The sequence below is a fragment of the Homalodisca vitripennis genome, chromosome 6 (genome assembly GCF_021130785.1).
Source record: "Homalodisca vitripennis isolate AUS2020 chromosome 6, UT_GWSS_2.1, whole genome shotgun sequence".
Taxonomy (NCBI): domain Eukaryota; kingdom Metazoa; phylum Arthropoda; class Insecta; order Hemiptera; family Cicadellidae; genus Homalodisca; species Homalodisca vitripennis.
In genome coordinates, this window is record NC_060212.1 from 96,543,459 (window position 1) to 96,562,793 (window position 19,335).

The 19,335-nt window shown below is 34.6% G+C and overlaps 1 protein-coding gene across 12 annotated transcripts in view; it reads left to right on the plus strand.

Moving 5' to 3' along the window:
* LOC124364586 (longitudinals lacking protein, isoforms H/M/V-like) overlaps positions 1-19,335 on the plus strand; it is a 65,103-nt gene that overhangs the window by 14,517 nt on the left and 31,251 nt on the right. For 5 of the 12 annotated variants that reach the window (XM_046820153.1, XM_046820154.1, XM_046820157.1 and 2 more), the window contains 4 exons: positions 6,234-6,420; positions 7,633-7,860; positions 10,404-10,758; positions 13,090-13,755. In XM_046820153.1, coding sequence (XP_046676109.1) covers positions 6,234-6,420; positions 7,633-7,860; positions 10,404-10,758; positions 13,090-13,460 — 1,141 coding nt within the window. In that variant the 3' untranslated portion in view covers positions 13,461-13,755. Of the gene's footprint in view, positions 1-6,233; positions 6,421-7,632; positions 7,861-10,403; positions 10,763-13,089; positions 13,756-15,909; positions 16,140-19,335 lie in introns of those variants that run through there. The other 7 variants (XM_046820162.1, XM_046820160.1, XM_046820161.1 and 4 more) reach the window with 3 other exon arrangements.

Below are 19,335 nucleotides of genomic sequence, written 5' to 3' on the forward strand. Positions count from 1 at the left end.
CAGAAACCATAGCAAGAAAAAAGGACTATGACCTAAGACTAAAGACTCTGAGGAAAATTCAAACATCCGACTATATCAGCAATGCTGACAAGTCCAAGGCACTCTGGCAGGTAATAAACACTGAAAAAAATCAAGTACCAGTGTTGCAGATGAGTGGAAACTTCTGGTGGATGGGGAGACATTGCAGGACCCAATCAAAATAGCAAACTACCTCAACAGCTTTTTTGCTACAACTGTGGAAAGGACACTTCAGGCCAACAACACCAACACATGCACCAGAACCCCCAAAATTCCTCCTTTAACAGATAACAAACTAAAATTTCAGCTTGCAACACATAATGAAGTACTAAAAGCAATAGACTCACTTAAACCAAAAACTTCGTCTGGCACTGATGAAAAATCAGCTAAACTGGTCAAAACATGCAAAAATCAACTGATTAATCCACTAACAGCACTCATAAATAAGTCTCTCCAACAAGGGGCCTTCCCAACACAGCTGTAAACTGCCAAGGTATACCCTAAATATAAAAGTAGACCAACCACGGATGCTAAAAGTTACAGACCAATTTCACTTATACCAACCTTTTCTAAGATCTTTGAAAAAATCGTCCTTAACAGACTAATATCTCATCTGGACCAAAATCTGCTGCTCACCAGCCAGCAACATGGCTTCCTTAAAGGAAGATCCACCTCCACTGCCTTAATACAGCTTACCGAGTAGATAATAGAACAATTAGAAGATGGCTCCTCAGTCACAAGTCTGTTCTTGGACTTTAGCAAGGCTTTTGACTGCCTCAATTACAAGACACTTCTTAGAAAATTGGGAGCTCTGGGTATTGAGGGAAAGCCTAAACAATAGTTCCACAGTTACCTAAATGGCAGACAGCAATTAGTTGAGATTCAGCATGTAGAAAAAAACACTTGCCATAAAATACATTCCGAAACTGTCCCTATACGGAGAGGAGTACCACAGGGATCAGTCCTGTTCCTCCTCCTCAAAAATGACCTACCAGACCAGCTACAAGAATATTGCCAAACCACAATGTATGCAGACGACACTGTCATCACACTAACAGATAAATCAATAGAAACTCTAAACCGAAACCTCAATATAACCTTCAACAAGACTAAACAATACTGCACAGTAAACAAACTGGCTCTAAATGAAAAGAAAACTGTCCAGCTGAACTACTCCACTAAAAATAAAGACACAAACATATTAATTCCTGGGATAGAGGCACAAAATAGTACCAAATATCTCGGCATTATCATGGATTCAAAACTGACATGGAAACAGCATATTGATCAACTCTGTTTTCGAAATGTCCTTCGAAATTTATCAAAGTTTTGTATGTCTGATGTCTTAATGACGGCTTACTATGGATTAATATTTCCGTATCTGTCGTACGGAAGTTCTCTGTGGGGGAGTTGTGTCATATCAAACTTGGAAAGAGTATTCAGACTGCAAAAAAAAGCTGTTTGAATCATCGCAAAATTGAACAACAGAGAGTCATGTCGAAGTGCCTTCAGGGAGCTCAACTTGCTAACTCTACCCAGCTTGTATATTTTAGAGACTTCATTTTACTGTCGATTTCAGTGTATATTGAAGCAGGGCAGTGATATACACAAATACGAGACAAGAGCTCGGGGGCGCTTTCGAGCCCGACAGCATAGAACAGCAGCATTTGAACGCCTCCCTTCTCAAGCTGGGATCAAATTCATTAACAATCTTCTTGAAATACTAAACTTAGAAACAAATCCAAAAATATTTTAAACCCAATTAAAACACTACCTGGTGTCTTGTGCTTTTTACTCAGTTGGCGAGTTCATGGAGTACACTTGGGATTGATATTCGCGGCGGTGTTGCAATCCTGGGGGTTGACCCCACGAATTATGAATTTTGTTTTTTTTTGTATGTGTATGAATGTGAGCCTGTGTGCAACTGTATGGAAAGTTGAGTGAATGGATTTAGTTTTTAAGATAAATACTTTAAAAAAATTGGTATTATTGACTATTGCAATACAATGTAATATATATTGTCAACGCAATAAAATATATTCTATTCTATTCTACTCTGCAAGAAGCTATGCTCTGGTATTTATGTCATGAAGCAAGTTAGTGGTTTAGACACCGCAAAAACAGCTTACCATGCCCTGGTCGAGTCACACCTCAGGTATGGTTTAGTGGTCTGGGGAAGTACATCCAACAACTATCTACAAAGAGTCCTTACCCACCAAAAAGAGAGCTATAAGATGTTTAGCAGACCTCAAATATCAAGAAAGCTGCCGTGATGCATTTAAGGAGCTAAAAATCCTCACACTGACATCACTCTACATCCGTGAGGCAATTCTTCATGCCATCTCCACAAATCAAACAAGAAACAGAGACATTCACCATCACAATACACGGAACGCCTCAAGCTTTGCAATACCACCCCACCATCTACGAGGGGGTACCCAAAAAAAACCGGAATTGTATTGCTGGCAGCCGGCAGCGTGTAGTACACATTCCTGCCGCTAGGCGTGTGTCGCGCAACCCATTGCGAGCTCAGTGACCCCAGTTCCGTTGTCCTAGTGCATTCTGTTCATTCGTAGTGACTGTTTTCGCTAACCCTGTTTTGTTCTTGTTTCGTTTTTGTCATGGCAAGTTTAAGTGAACAACGTGCAGCTATGAAATTTTGTTTTTTTACTTGGTAAAAATGCTGCAGAAACTATTTTAATGTTGAATACAGCTTACAAAGATGATGCTATGGGGAAAACTCAGGTCTACGAATGGTTCGCTCGTTTTAAAAATGGCGACATGTCGATTGAAGACAAACCTCGTTCTGGACGTCCATCAACCTCTCGAACGGACGAAAATGTTGAGAAAATTCGTGAACTTGTGCTCACCGACCGTCGACAGACAATTGAGGAACTATCAGAGAGTAGTGGGTTAACTTGGAGCTTGGTTCAGCGAATTTTAACAGGAGATTTAGGACTGAAAAGGGTTGCTGCCAAATTTGTTCCCCGACTTCTGACTGACCATCAAAAGACACATCGAGTTGAAACTTGCTGCCTTATGAAAGAACATCTTGAAAATGATCCCGATTTTCTGGAAAAGGTAATTACTGGTGATGAGTCATGGTGCTATGGTTATGACCCAGAAACGAAGCAACAGTCAAGCCAATAGAAGTCGCCATCTTCACCTCGTCCAAAAAAAATGTCGGCAAGTCAAATCAAACATCAAAACGATGTTGATTTGCTTTTTTGATGCTAAAGGCATTGTTCATTCTGAGTGTTCCTCCAGGTCAGACTCTCAACCAAACATTTTACGTATTTGGAGATTTTAAGAAGATTGCACAACAGTGTTCGCCAGAAAAGACCCGATTTGTGGCAGACTGGAGACTGGTTCTTCCACCACGACAACGCACCGGCACACACAGCCATCTCAGTTGGGCAGTTTTTAGCCAAAAACGGCATGGTTCCGCTGCCCCACGCACCTTACTCGCCTGACCTCGCTCCATGTGACTTTTTTTTATTTCCACACATGAAAAGAGGCTTGAAAGGTCAACGATTTGACAGCGTTGAAGAGGTTAAGAAAAAAAAAAGCTCGAGCTTGCAGCCATTTCTAAAGATGACTACAAAAAATGTTTTGATCAATGGAAATACCGTTGGGACAAGTGTATTAGTTGTAATGGAGATTATTTTGAAGGAGATAAGGTCGTATTATAAAAAATTTGATAATATATAATTTTTATAAAATAATTCCGGTTTTTTTTTTTGGGTACCCCCTCGTAAGTCTCTTTGAAAAGAAGCCATCCTATAAAGGGGCCCTATATTTCAACAACCTACCAGAACAACTCAGAAATGAACCAACTCACAGCTTCAAGAACCAATTAACAACATGGCTGCAAGAAAGACCATTCTACTCAGAAAGAGAATTCCTCAACAACCAGCTTTAACAACACATCAAATCCTCAAATTTTAGTTATTATTCTGACGCATATACTGTTCTTAATGAATATGTAAATAAAGATTATTGTATATTGTCTAATTAATTGTTTTGAGCCATTTTCGCACCACATGGAGAAGTTGTGAGGTATGATCTTAATCATAATGATATTCTCATCATTATGGGAGGAATAAACAATACTTGGGCATTACAAACACAGTTTTTTTTTAGTAAAAGTCCAATCAGTCATATAGTTCTAGTCTTTTCAGCTGTTGTTTAACTCATAGGAACATGTGTTGATGGTTTCACAAAGTTAAGAAGTGGTTATTCATTTAGTTACCTACTAGTTTTACAATATGGAGCTCATGAACGTATTTACGATTTTAATGATGCGAGGCTATGTAGATCGGATTAGATCTTATGAGGTGAGAAACCACTTTTCCATATTGCAACCTTATTTCAAGAAGAGACAGGCTGAGTCAAGGACCTTCTCATAACAGGAAGATCGAAGTCAGCTACTAGTAATTATATGTCAATGGATATTTTCAATGTGTTTTAGAGAATCCCAATGTCTATTTTGTTTCAAAAGTTTTAAATTCTTCCCAAATGACAGTAAGCAAAGTTTTGCGCAGTAACGAATTTAACCCATGATTTTGGCTTCTGTGCGGTGATATTACTTGGGTTCATTTGCTTCAGTCTGGACATGCCGTTCATCCACGATGATTTATATCTTTGAGAGGCAGTCCATTGAATGTTTTAGGGCTTTTTTACACCTGAAGAAGAGGGTTGATATTAATCCTCAAAATATAACATTGTACTTTATTGTAACATATAACGATGGCAAATGTCCGGAATCCTTTCAATTGTTTTCTCCTTTTTATTTATTTTTAATTGCTTGTTGAGCGATGGATATGGGACTCCCACTCAGGCACAAATCTTTAATAGTGTTATTGGATGTGTATTATTTATTTTAATTTCTGTGTTTTTATATTTGTAAGAAAGATATTGAATTGTATTGTTTTTTTAGAGATTTGAGAAATACTTGTATAGACATTTCTATACTTATAACAGAAATTAAAATTATTACTATTATTACTGACTTTCATCTCTATGGATGCAAGTCCAATTTCTTAAAATATTACAGTGCTTCTCACCATTAGTAATTGCTTGTTAAAAATATTATGAGAAACTAAATCCCAAGGCTCATTTTAGCAAGATATAAGCATTTAGACGTAGCCAATATTGTAATAAAATATATTTTAATTGCTTGATAATATAATAATGTGCACAATAAATACTAGTAGGAATATTATTTCAATTAACTAAGAATTAAGTCAGCCTAGCTGGCAGGAATCTCTCACTTTATAGTACTAAAATCTATCCTCGCTTCGTTATTTACGTAATTAGTTTTCTTGAAATAGCCAGAGGCCATAGTTAGACCACTGTTCTAGACTATTTGCTGTTTTAGAATCTAGTATAAGGCAAGATCCCAATTTGCGTCTTCAGTTGTACTTTGTCAGGCCCTTCAGAATAATTCATTCCTGTATTCTCCATATTTCCAGCTGTTTGTGCATGTCATTTATCTAGTAGTCAGCTTTTGTATTTGTTCGTTCTAATTAATGAGGGGTTTAATCTACAAGGTGGTGGTTTGGAGTTTCTGAGATATTTCCAGAACTCAAAATTTTGATGATTGTGGGTGGCTGTTGAAACTGATCTTCATTTTTTGGTATAATTTCTGAATCATTCAAGACTGTGGGTCTTGTTGAATGCATCGTCAGAAGTGACAATTAGAAACCTGTGAAGGTGCGAGGGACAGTTGAAGGTATCAAACATCGTCTACAGCCATGAGGAGTCAGAGAGTGAGAGTGATTTTTTGAGATTTTCAAAGGTTACTATAGAAAAGTTAACGTTACGATGTATCAAGTCTAGAATGTTGTACAGCTGAATTTGCCAATTTAAATCAGAGCTTCTGATTGTGGTCTCCTCATACAATTGAACTGAAAATGTTTTAATCCCAAGTTCAGATATTTTTAACAGCCCATAAGATAGCAATGGAGAGGTTTAAATATAATTTTTCAGCCTCAATTGTACTTTAGTTTCTGTTATGAGGTCTTTTGTTAGTAGCCTACTACCAGGAGTGTTTCCTATACGTAAAAGAAAAAATAAGCACTATAGCATCGGAGACTGAGTTCGCAACACGAGGTTTTACTGGTCGTCTAATTCTTTACAACATCTTGTATTTTACTGCAAACAAACATATTCATTCAAGATGTTTAAATTTAATGTATTCCTCTTTGTTTTAGGTTTGACATGGATCAGCAATTTTCCTTACGCTGGAACAATTATGTCAGTCAGCTCACCGACGCCTTCGGTTCTCTCCGATATGAGGAAGACCTGGTGGACGTGACACTGAGTTGTGAAGGAGGAAGGTTGAAAGCACACAAAATGCTACTCTCAGCATGTAGTTCATATTTTCGTGATATTTTTAAGGTAAATATATGGATGAGGATTTAGAATACATATGTATAATCTTTAGTGTTTCTTGTATGTTTAACTATTTTGAGATGTATGCTAAAAACACATGTCTAACTTGCTTTATTATTGTTTAGTTATATGTTCTTAATTTTTAAATATTGTTGTTTGAGTCTAAAATAAAAATTTATAATGATACAAATATAGGCGCTGTTTATTGTGCAATTGTGCAGGATAAGACTGATTCATATCATTTTACTTACCGATTTACTGAGTTCACTGAGAGGTCATCATCACTAAGAACTGATGATATATCACTATTCCAACAGAATCGTCATCACAACCAGTAATTTCTGTTATAACTAAACCAAACTTGGTAATGGTCCACACATGAGTTCTTAAGTATAAAACATCATTCCAGCCACGTACTTACCTCATCTTACATTTGAACACATTGAAAGTTTATTTCTAATGTGCTCTGAAAGTATGTTAAAAATTTAGGACCAATAATAAAAAATTGAATTTTTGTAAAATAAAAATTGTGGAATAAAGTATTCATAGCGCTGTGTTGGTAATTGTTTGTTCTCTATATTTTTTCCAAATTGGATGCATATATTTTCCAAACATCACAGAAATTAAAGTTATTAGGTACACACAATGTTGACACATTGAAAGAAACTAAGGTATTAAAAATATTGGGTAGTGAATCGTTACTGAATTTCTTGCATATCGTTAGCGATAAAATTTGATAGACCACTGCAGTTTCTTGGCATTTCCTGCAAATACAGCTGATGGCGATAAACCTTTCTACTCCACATAGGGGTTAAGTACAGTATTAAAGTTGTTTATTTGGTTTGAAAATAGACTAGAGAAATGGAAATTTTTGTCCAGGAAAACTGGGAAAACTAGGAATTTGAAGAGGTTTTGAGTAGCCACTTTGTAGAGCTGCCAGAACTTTAACCCCCCCCCCCCAGGCTTTGAAAGTATGGAGTCTGTTCACCTAAAAATGTTTTAAAATATAAGGTCCAAAACAATATTTTAATGTAATTCTGAGGTGTAGGGGAATGTTTTCTGCATATACAAAAACTGTTAATTTTTTTGAGAGAGATACTGGAACACTGTTCCAATGGATTCAGCCTCAACATGAACTCTGTATATAAATGTTTATTTGTATTGTACATTAAAAAATATTTATATTATAAACGCCTAACAGAAGGGGTTTGGTTTCAGGAGAATCCGTGTCAGCACCCTGTAATTGTTTTCCGCAATGTTAAGTTAAGAGATCTACAAGCGATCTTGGACTTTGTTTATAAAGGAGAAGTAAATGTTCTGCAGGAACACCTCGAATCATTCTTAGGGACTGCAGAATTATTGGAAATCAAAGGCTTGACTGAAGGCAATGGAAAAGAAATCACGTTAGAAGAGAAAGAAGAAGAATGTAGTGGTGTTACATCAAAGGTAAGTGTAGATTACAGTACTTTAGTATTTATTATTATTATTATTGTTTATTATTTCTGTGAAATATCTAGATCTTATTGAAATTATTATTTGAAGATTTAGTTTGAATGTTGAGTTTAGATCCATTTTACATTGCGGTTAGTGTAGTGTTTGAAGATGAAATGGAGCTAAACTCAACATTCACATTAAAACAACCCTTCTCACCATAACTACGTTATATGTTTTCCATTTTACAATAAGCGGATATATGGTCTTTTTTCCAAATTGTAAATAAAACACATAGATACATTTTGGAATCTTTTGTATTCGCTCACCGTTTTTTTTTAAGAATGCTGTTGTCATATGGTGGAAAACAATAATAAAACACTGACAGGATATTAGATTTACAAGTTGCAACCTAGCCGTCTCAGGCAATACTTAATCCAGCTGACGGTGTTCTTTCCAAATCTAAAATAGTGTAACTTTGCCAGTAGCGTATTATGGTCGATAGAGTCGAACGCCTAAGTGTGGTCAAACATAAACACTATGCTACACAGGCCTTTGTCTCTCACATCAAATAAATTACTGACCATATTAGTCAGAGCAGTACATGTGATGTGGTTCCCTCTGAACCCTGATTGGGGTTTTGGTAAATTCATTCAGTACCCATGTAATTCATTATCTGCTGAACAGCCACTTACTCTCTTGTTATTTTAGAAATAACTGGCAGTGATTGGAATTGGTAGTGGGTGGACTATACTGATTTTAAACTGTGGAAATTTTCCGTATTTAAAGGTTTCATTTATCAAATGAGTTAAAGCTTCTATAACATATGGACTTAATGCTTTGATCATGTCAATTAATATGTCATCTCTGTCAACTGCTTTAGATGTGATCTTATTCATAGCAGAATTTACTTCGTCCTTACTAACTTCTGTAAAAGTAAAATGTTTATTGACATTATCTCTTTCGTTTTGGAAATAACATAAGAGAATCTCTTCATCAGTGTTGTACATTGCTCATATTCTAGCAAAATATTTATTTATTTTATTAATTTGTAATATCTCCTCATTCAATCTATTTTTTCGCCCACTACACAACTTCGTTTTAAACAATTCCCAAATTTAATTGAATCTTGACATCCAGTCAATTGTAATATCAAAATAGGTTTTCTTGGCTTTTCTTATTTGTTAATTCTGCCCATTTCTTAAATTTTTTAAAAACTTCACTTTTTCTGCAGTGTTGTCTTCCAAAATATTCTCAGTTGTTTTTCTGTTTTTATTTTTGTCAAAAAATCATAAGTATGTTCTTTTTATATCGCTTTTATATTATATTATGTAATTAATACTTCAGTGTTTTAAATTTTATTTGTCCTTTTTGTATTCTATCAATCAATGCATGTTACATCAAAGATAATCTTTTCTATATCAAAATTATTGTAGTCTCTGTATCTGTTATATTTATTGGAGATTCTGCTTGATGTATAATTTTAAATGCAATAAACAGATAATTTATCTGCACTCCTCTGCAATCCTTTATGCTAGACGCATCATTAGCACCATTGCAAAGTAGTTTGGTAGTCTTTTCGTTTTTATGAGATCTATAAAACGCAATAAGTAACGCCATGATATAATTTTCAAGATGAAACATAGGAAGAGATTCACAATTAATGAACTCCTGTACAGTAATACCAGGAATATTTGTATATAACTCATTACGTAGAATGTTAAACTCTAGCAATACATCCTTGGTGCTCTATGCATTCTGACAGAGTATAACCAAATCGCAATTTCTTCTGTAATCAATGCATTGCCAGAGCAAAGCACCCGAGGAAATACACCCTCCTATTTCTTTAACAGACTACAGATAGATAATTATGAGTTTAAAGAAACCTTCATGAGTGTGCTAGTCTCAGGCACTTTAACTGGTTTTCTTGACTACTGTCACGAAGTACTGGCTCCGAGGGATGGGTGTATGTGTGAAACGTGAAGCACCAGTAAAAACCAGTAAAAAATAGTGAAAAGAAATGTCACTGTCTTTTGTGCATCATGAAATAGACATAATTTATTCTGTATAGCTATGAACAGAACGTGTTATTCAGGTGATATGTCCAGTATAGAATTGTTGAACAAAGGATGTTTTTTTTTAAACATGAACAGCAGAGTGCAGTATTTCCACATCACACCTTTAGAGAGTTCTTGCTCCTTTTAAACGTCTACTAGTTACGGATACACTCTGCCTTACATAGTTGTGTATAATTGGGAAGTTATGCACGGATTTTATGAGCAGCACATGATCCAATATTTTATATATATATATATATATATATATATATATATATATATATATATATCGATGGATACCATAGATACTGAGCTACTACAGTGGCTCATGGCGGTGAAGATATGGCGTTCTTCAAGCCACTATAATAGCTTTGTACATTATTAGATATAAAAATATAAGTAGCGAACAGCAGGTGCTGGCACTTCATGCACCTTTTGACCATCAAAAGTTTTGACACCATGGTACTAAAAAGATCTTAATGTTTGAATTTTGTTATCCAGAATGGTCAGAGAATAGTGAGAGAAAGAGTTCAGCTCGACACAAGAACTGCCTCTCAGTTATCACCCAAACGTGCCTCCGCTCGGTCAAAGAGTCCACCAGTCAAGAAGCGGAGAATGTTGAGCAGCCGAACCAAGCCTTCTGAAAGAAATCAAAGTGAAGTTGAAGAGGAAACAGATGAGGCTCCCATTGATGTGAAGATTGAGGAAGAGGAGTTAGCCGAAGAACTAAGTTTTGAAGAAGATGAGGAAAACTTGAAGATGCCTCTCAGCCCTACTTCTGATCCACTACATGTACCTGATGATTCTCAGTCATCCTTTGTGAACTTGGAGTCATCTTCAACAAAAGCTACCTCAAGTAAGTTTTCTTAAAATCATACTTTTAGTACTAATACATTATTATCTTTTTGTTTGTTTAAAGTTAGTTATTGACAATGCAAGGTTTGACAGGATTACGGACATTTGCCATCGTTATGGTTACAAAAGGTATAACACAACGTTTTAAGGATTGGAATCTATCCTCTTCGTCAGGTGGGGGAAGTATTAGTAAAAAAAATAGAGAACAGAAAGAAGTATAAGGGTCATTTTCAAATTGAGAGCAAATATCATTCCCAGGCTAATAACATTTTAGTAAATGAACAAATAGAAATTATAATAGGTTAAAGATTAACAAAAGTATGCTAAGTAGTTAAATAGACCCATTTAAAAATAAAATGATAGTTATTGTCCAATAAATGTTATAACTCTCATTTTGTCCCCTCACTGACTGTCACCAACAGTTACCATGAGAATGTGTCTACAAATCTACAATATAAATCTATATTCTTCAATTGTAATACAAGGAGTAAGTCATCTTCCAATTATAATCTCTTTGACCATAACCTGTGAATAAATCAATATGATTTCTAAATAAAGGATATTTTGTCTTTTTTTTGCATGTCCCCAGAACTATCTCTTAAGACAACAACCTTTTTTCCAAATGCCACAAAAACACGAATTCAGTTCCAGCGTTCCCTGTCTTGTGTGTTATGAGTTGTGGATATTCGGCGTTACAGGTTAATATTGTTCTTGTTCAACAAATTCGTAAAATCTTCTTTTAAAACCCACTCTAGGTAATTATTTATTTGCGTATATTAACCCTTTTAACCCCGACGTCCGTACTATACGGACGTCGTAAAAATGGCGTCAACTCCCGACGTCCGTATAGTGCGGACGTGTACTTTTTATTACTTTACTGGCCACCTATTTCACCAAATGCTTTGAAATTTCACAGACTTGTGCACAAAGATATTTTGCATCGAAATATATTAGTTTGTAATGGTTTGACTTCGTATTTTGTCAGTCTGTGACTGAGCAATTGCAGTTCGTCTCGACTGACTGCTCACGCTTGTTGCAGACAGCTGTATATCACGTATATCAGCTGTTCTTCACAGTTTTAGGTTAAAGCAGTGTAAAGTACGGCAGTTAAAGTTTAGTTTATTATTTGTTTGATTTCAAAATGAGTAAAAGACATCGTTCAAAGTCTCCCGTAAGTGAAAATACACTAATTAGTAACCTAGTTGCAAATGGTGTGGATGTGATTAGTGACGACGATTTGAGTGATGGATATCTTAAAAATTTACATTTTGTAGTGATGTACATATTGTTTTAAACTTTTTTTAAATTTATATTATGAACAGTTTTAGTTATTTTGTCAGAAATAACTTTGGTTTTATGTTTATTTTAAGTACAGTGAATTTTAAATATCTTGTTACGTTGCCTTGCCCAAAAATGGCAAAAAGAAAAATTTACACGGCTTTACAAAAATTGATGTTACTCCACTTGTAAATCAGGTAGGCCTATAATTTTTGTTTCCTTTTATTAAGAATTAAATATATCATAAAGTAAATTGGTATTTTTGTGTCAAATATTTTTTTATCTATATGGTTTCTATGATCAAACTTGAAATTTTTTCATTTTTATTTATTTTTTATATATTCATATGTATGTAAAAAAAATTACTTTCAAAATAATAATTTTATTTGTATATTTCTGTAAGCTAAATGTATAAAGAAGTAAAACAAAAAAAGAATTACCTAAATATCTTAAAAAATAACTGAGTTATGAATTTTTTACAAAACCCTTACATTTAGTCTGCAAAAGGCTTGGGATTTCTGGCACATCGCTTGATTTAATGGCCGGGGTTAAAAGGGTTAATTAGATGTCTACTCGCGACGGTAATGTAACAACGTATTTCTTGAACAAGTGCGTTGTTGAATTAGCGGAAATCCTCGATAGAATGTCTCCTCGCGGACTGTCTCCTAGCAGACGTTACCGTAGAGACAGTCTCTTCATGGACGTCCGCGAATGTACCTGCAGACGTCGGCGCTGAGACATTTTCCATCGGCGAGTAGACTTTTCATAACCTTAATTAAAATTTTAAGAATAATTTATGTTTTTAATAAGTTTTCTTCTTATGGTAATAACCCTTACAGCCTCATGCGACTATCATAGCAGCCAGCAGAGGCAGTTTCCTCCTCCCCAGCAATACTCATGGTATCTAGAGGATTATTTTACAATACCTCACTAACTTTGTTAACCCTTACAACCCCATATGTCTTTCACAGCAACCAGCAGTAGGAGTTCCCTGCTTCCCAGCTATATAGTTTTTGTAAGTGCTATTTTAATTACTATTTTTCTTTCTTTATAGTTTCATTAAAAATGGGAAATAAGAAAAATAAAAGCTCTGCAGAAGACGCAAAAAAAGAAAGAACTCGAGAAAGGGAACTTGCCAATGCAAAAAATCGCAGATACAAAGCAAATTTGTCTGAAGAAAAGTTAGAAAAAAAACGGCAAAGAGATAGAGAACGGTACCATCGCTTAAAACAGGAAAAAAAAATAAAGTTGGTTGGTGAAATGACAGAAAAAGAGAAGAAACAGAACAGAAAAGTTTGGAGAAAACGAAAGGCTGCGCTTAGAAAGAAGAATAAAGAAGATGAAGAGTTATTAAGAAACACTCCACCCAACAGTGACACTGAAGACTTAGCATTTACCGAGAGATTCTCGTCAAAAGCAAGTTGATCCAAACAAGTTCTTCCTCAAATAGATCATTTTGTTTGTGTTTTGCACATGGTCAATAAACTTAACTTTAGAGTCTCATCTTAAGTTTGGGTTAGGTTTTTAATTTTTATAATTCACAAATATTGTGAAATTTTCTTGTCTTTATAAATTTATATTTATTAAACGAAATTATTTAAATCAATGAGTGGAAACGTATTACATCTTCAATTTTTTTATTTAGGGATCAGTGCCTCACTGTTACATATTGTTATACTTTTATGATAATGCAAAAAAGGAGTTAAACACGATTCAAGGAACAGCTGTTAGTAATACTTTTAATAAAACCCAACACATTGTCAGTGATTGTAGACGATTGTAAATTGTAAATTCTTTATTGAACATATTCTTAGAGAACAGTACAATTTAAAAATTCATTTATCGTGTAAAATGGATGGTCTTGAAGCCAGAGTTTTAGTTTGTGTCCAAACTGCAGCCGGTCTCTCCTCTTCAGTTCTAGTGGGAGGGCGTTCCACAGCTTTGCTCCGACATATGTTGGCTTCTTCTCCGTGGGCGCTAGGCGGTGAGCTGGAAGATGGTAGTTTGCAGCATGCCGAGTGTTGTAGTCATGTTGCTGTGCTCCAGTCATCACTTCATCGGGTGATTTCAGGTGTACGTAGGTCACAGCTTCTAGGATGTATAGGTTGACCACAGTGAGAATCTTCAGTTCTTGAAAGGCTTGCCTGCATGATTCTCTTGTGCGTAGGCTTGCAAGGATCCGAATTGCTCTCTTTTGGTGTATTAGGACCCGTTGCAGGTTGCCTAGTGTGGTACCTCCCCAGACTGCAATACCGTATCGAAGATGTGATTCGTAGAGAGCATAGTATGCAGTTTTAGCTGTTCTTAGGTCGCTGATATGTCGACGATTATCATCTTTTTTACCGATCGCAATGGTCCCTCGCCGAAACACGTCGATGGCCACTGTCTCCTCGCTGATGGCCGATGTCCCCTCGCCGACACTTGTCTCCTCGCAGACGATTACTTTTTTGCACATTGAAACGTAAATAATGGAAACAAAGAGTTGTGTTTGTAATTTTGATTAAACAAAACATCTAATAAACAACGTCAAGTAATTTTTAATTATTACTTATATTTTATTTTGGTGTTATTTTTTTAAATCATTCTGATTATTTTATTTTTCTCATTTGAGCATACATTTTTCTAATAAAATACCTTTAATTCTTGCAAATTATGAAAATTTCTTATATATTCATCTTACTGATGACAGTGACTAATAAGATAATATACATTTTGTGGTCTAACTTTTTAATTAAACCTTAAAATAAATGTTTTAATACTGTCGGCGAGGAGACATAATTTCAAGTGTCTTCAACTTCAAACATAAAAAAAAATATATAAACTGTAAAAATTAAGCTCTGCTACTTCAGTAACTGTTACTATGATAACTAAGGAGAACTGCTGTTGTGTTTTGAAATAGTTTTAATTTTTTTTTTTTTTACTCTATCATATTTGCTCTCAATTTGAAAATGACCCATAAAAGCCTGTATCATTTTGAAAGCTGGCACCAGCGGTTTCAGAAACTCCCAAATACATCATTTCTACCAATCACAGGGCTGATATGACGTCTGCAACACAATTGCAAACGTTACCAAATGCAGAAGTTAATAATTTTTTCTAGATTGTACTTACCCCATTGCATTCTGTGGCCTACTTTGTTTACAACAAACATTCTCGCAAACTCTTACATCAGTTCTGGTAAATTGCATAAAATATATTGTTCAGGAAAAACATAATAAACTCCTTTATAATTTTACAAATTTAAATTTAAAAAATATTGCCTTTAAGATAAAGATCTAATGCATTGGAAGAAATTCTAGAAGGTATTTTATGCTGCGGAGTTGGCAGCAGTTTAAAAATAAACTTGAAGGCAATTTCTCCGAAAATGGTCATTTTGTCAGTTTGACATTCTAGTCATAATAGATGTTTTCATGAAGTATTTGTGGTAGATTTACTTTGCTTTGTGCAGTGCTGTAAGTGATATTTTGTGACATACTTCTACGGATTACTCGTGTTAGTTATGTGAAGTGTTTTATATATAAATAGATAATAAAAGTGGCCTGGTTTAGTGTTCAACCTATTATTTAGTTGTACAAAAGTTCAAATTACTTTGAGGGCTGTAGGCCTATCTATACCTTCCAAAATGGAACATTAATTTACTATATTTATTTAGTTTTAAAACATAACTTTAGAATCAGTTGTTTCATTGTGTCTTATAACATGAATTGTATTTTATGCTTTTTCAAAATATGCTGTTCTACACGGAAATTGTTAATCAATATTTATGAATATCAAGTAGGCCTATAATTTGTATTACACTTAATGCTTTGTCAAGATTGTTCGTTTAGTAATTCAAGGCTGGTAAGCAAGCTCGATTTCATGTCCGAAATTATAGAGCAACTGGCGGAGGTTAGTGTTCCGCGGCTAATGGCCACTATCCCCTCCGGCCAAGTCTTTGTCGGTCTCTGCATTCAACGTCTCAGTGAGGGAGGAAGTGTGGTGTGTGTGGTAAAAGGGTTAAGTTCTGGTGTTCTGGACTTGAGTTCAATGTTCACGATAACAAACTGAAGCACTTGAAGCGCTCCAGCCCACACTAACAAATAAGAACACCTTGTGAGCAGCACTAAGTAAGTAAAATGGGTTCATTATTAGGTGTATAACTACTTTTATCCCTTTCAGATCTAAAGCCAGGCAAATTTGAATTTTTTGATTTATATCTAAAAATAGCATTTTTGTAGTCTAAATTTATAAAAAAATTTAATTTTTTGCTCCTTAGGTAGGGGTGGGGGACAAGTGTCACAATTGTGGTACGTGGAACTGAAGGCTTCCAAAAAATAAACTGTAACAATTGTGAAAGTTTTATGAAAATTTATTTACACATAATAAGATCTTAAAAAACATTATGAGTACATTAAGTTAGTGTAGCAATGTAACCTTATACCAATTACATTATAAAAAATCTGAAATGTTCTTGAGTCAAAAAAGTCTTTAGTGTTTCTTTTCAACAGTGTGAAACTTCACAAAACAGTCTGCATTTTTAGATAGGCAAAGATACACACTGCATTTTGTGCATCTCGTTCTAGATCTAGATTTGCACCCTTCTAGACAACACATGTATGGGTTCTTCAAATTGCCCACTGATGACCATTGGTTGTAAATCCACAGGAGGTTTTGACACGAGTGCTCTAATTTTCTTCACGAGCCAAAGTGGAGGTTTGGTCATCGTCTTCTACGTGTTCCAAAGACCGCTTCCTTGTTGGTCCTGCATTGAGGAACTCTGCAATTGACATCCTAAATGCCATTAAGCCCAATTGGTCTTTGTTTTTAACTTTTTGTAGTTGGCATGCCACTTTGTACTCAAACCAGGAGTTCACAACATTACCGAGAGATAAAAAAAGTAGAGAATAACTTTTAATGGCCATTTTTTGGTACTGATCTGTAGTATTCCATCATTTGGTCAAGGACATCAACTCCTCCCATGTTTCAGTTGTATTTTTTTACAACTAAAGGGCAGCAAACATCACTGTATTTTTTCTGCTTTTTGTCCCAACGCTTGACATCAGTGAGGGGTTCCCCTCCTGAAGTTGTGGAACCTATTATAATAGCTTTATTGTCTTTCCACATCACTAGAGCCATCTTTGTTATCATCTCTTGTGTATTCATCATATTCCCCTCTTTTCATTTGGTTCTACCTCGGCTTACTTAGATCAATGTTCCTGAACTGAGGATCTCTTTTTGAGATTCTGTTAGCTTGCAGTGTCCCAGTACCAAACGATTTTCATGTCAGAGAGCTTTTCCAGGAGAGGAAGTGTAGTAAAATATCTGTAAAAATAAACAGAACTACCCTCAGGAAGGGTTTTGACAAGTCGCAAGACTACAGCGGGTCCGTGGCCACTTTTATCTGGGAAAGGTGTAGTATCTCCTTGCAAGGTTTTGAAATCAAGCATTAGTCCATTACTTGAAGTAATGACGTAGTTCTTCAAACCAACTGATCTATGTTTGTTCTTTACTACTTGTCGAACTGGACATGAACTAAGAACGGGATCATTTGCTCATCAATTGAATAGGAGACTGAACCCCTTTCTTAGAAAGATTCTTCAGACACTCAAGTGACACAGAGACAGCTAAGACTGCCTACTTTGTGCTTTTTGAAACGCATCTTGTATCTAAGATACAACCTGGCAGTATTGGGAGTTACAACAATCACAAATCTCGGGTGAATACCCAAGCTTCGTTTGCTGTGATTTAAAAAAATGTATATATAAAAATACTTATTATGTAACCTCTGTGTGTATTAAAGATTTCTATATGATTCTAATCAGTATAAAATATTTTTCTACAAGACTGCCATAATAATAATTATTATTATTGCAGCATTATTTTGTTTATTAATATTGCTAAAATTTCAAGCCCTTAAAACTTATAATTTTTTATTATACAGGCTAATGAGAAAAAGACTAGAAGTGTTCAAGGATATTTTTTACTTTTGTGAAGTGATTAATGAAGACAACCTTGCTGTCGAAAGGCCTTACAAAATTATACAAATTTATTGATATTTAGAAATATAACAACCAATATCAGCTCCATCTAAAAGATTATTATGGATACAATTTTGGATGTTAAAATAAATATCTGAAGGAAACAAATTAGTAACAATACGTGATTTGTCTCACTTTCTAAGAGTTTATCTGTCTGTTTTTTTTTTTTTTACTAAAAACTTTATAACAACCACGTGGTAGTTAATTATTCTAGTTACACCATGGATAGTAACATTATTGCAGTTTGGTATCCGGTTAATTATTTTGTTATAAAAATCAAAACATCCTGAAAAAATTCAAAAGAAATAAAAATGTGTCTTTGATTGGCTGGTTGTTTTTGTTCTGTTGGCTAATCAGTAGAAAATACTTTTAGTAGGTTATTTTAGAACTCATGTAAAATTTTACAAAATGCACATAGCAACAGCAAATGGTCAAGAAACTTAATTATTACCTATAAACTATTACATCAGAATCAGATGATAAAAATAACTTACATTCGAATCGGTCTTTTGCATGGGAGAACTTAATGGACATTTTTGAAAAAACTCCCAAGAACATAAAACTATTCTTTATTTCAAAGTTCATATACTCATATATTTATGCTACATAACATGGTTTGAGGACACGATAACTGTCTAATAAAATGCCTAAACAAATTGAAAATTGGCACAAAAATTGAGCATTTAAATAACTCGGCTAAGTTCGTTGGTCAGTAGTAGCCATTTCATCCAATATGGCAGCCATTAAAATTAAAAAAGAACTCTGTTATTTATGGACTTAGAGAAAAAGTGAAAAAAGTTTTGGAATGCATATAACATTTCCTAAACCTTTTTGTTGTTATAAAGTATTTTTTGTATTTTAAATTATAGTCAATATATTGATTACAGATAAATCCAGTTAGAATTTTTCGATCACTAAGTACAGGCGGAAGAAGAAATGCTGAAGCAAGTTAAAACTTGGTACATAATTTAATCTTTCGTATGTTCATTGATCAGCTTGGTATACCATTTCGTTCACCATGGCTGTTTTCATTTTCGGCATTGAAAAAAAAATTAACAGCTCCGTTATTTATGGGGTAGAAAAAACTATTTATTTTTACAAATGTAGCTGGAATCCTGTAGTTCTAAAATAAACTATATTAATATTTCAGCTCTCACAAAATCTACCTCTTCTCTTGACTCTCGACTGAGTCGAAAAAACTAGGTTACTTAGAACTTACAAAATTGTGAATTTTAAATTCCTTTTTATTAAAAAGTAGATAGAATCTTATTTTATCAATCTTT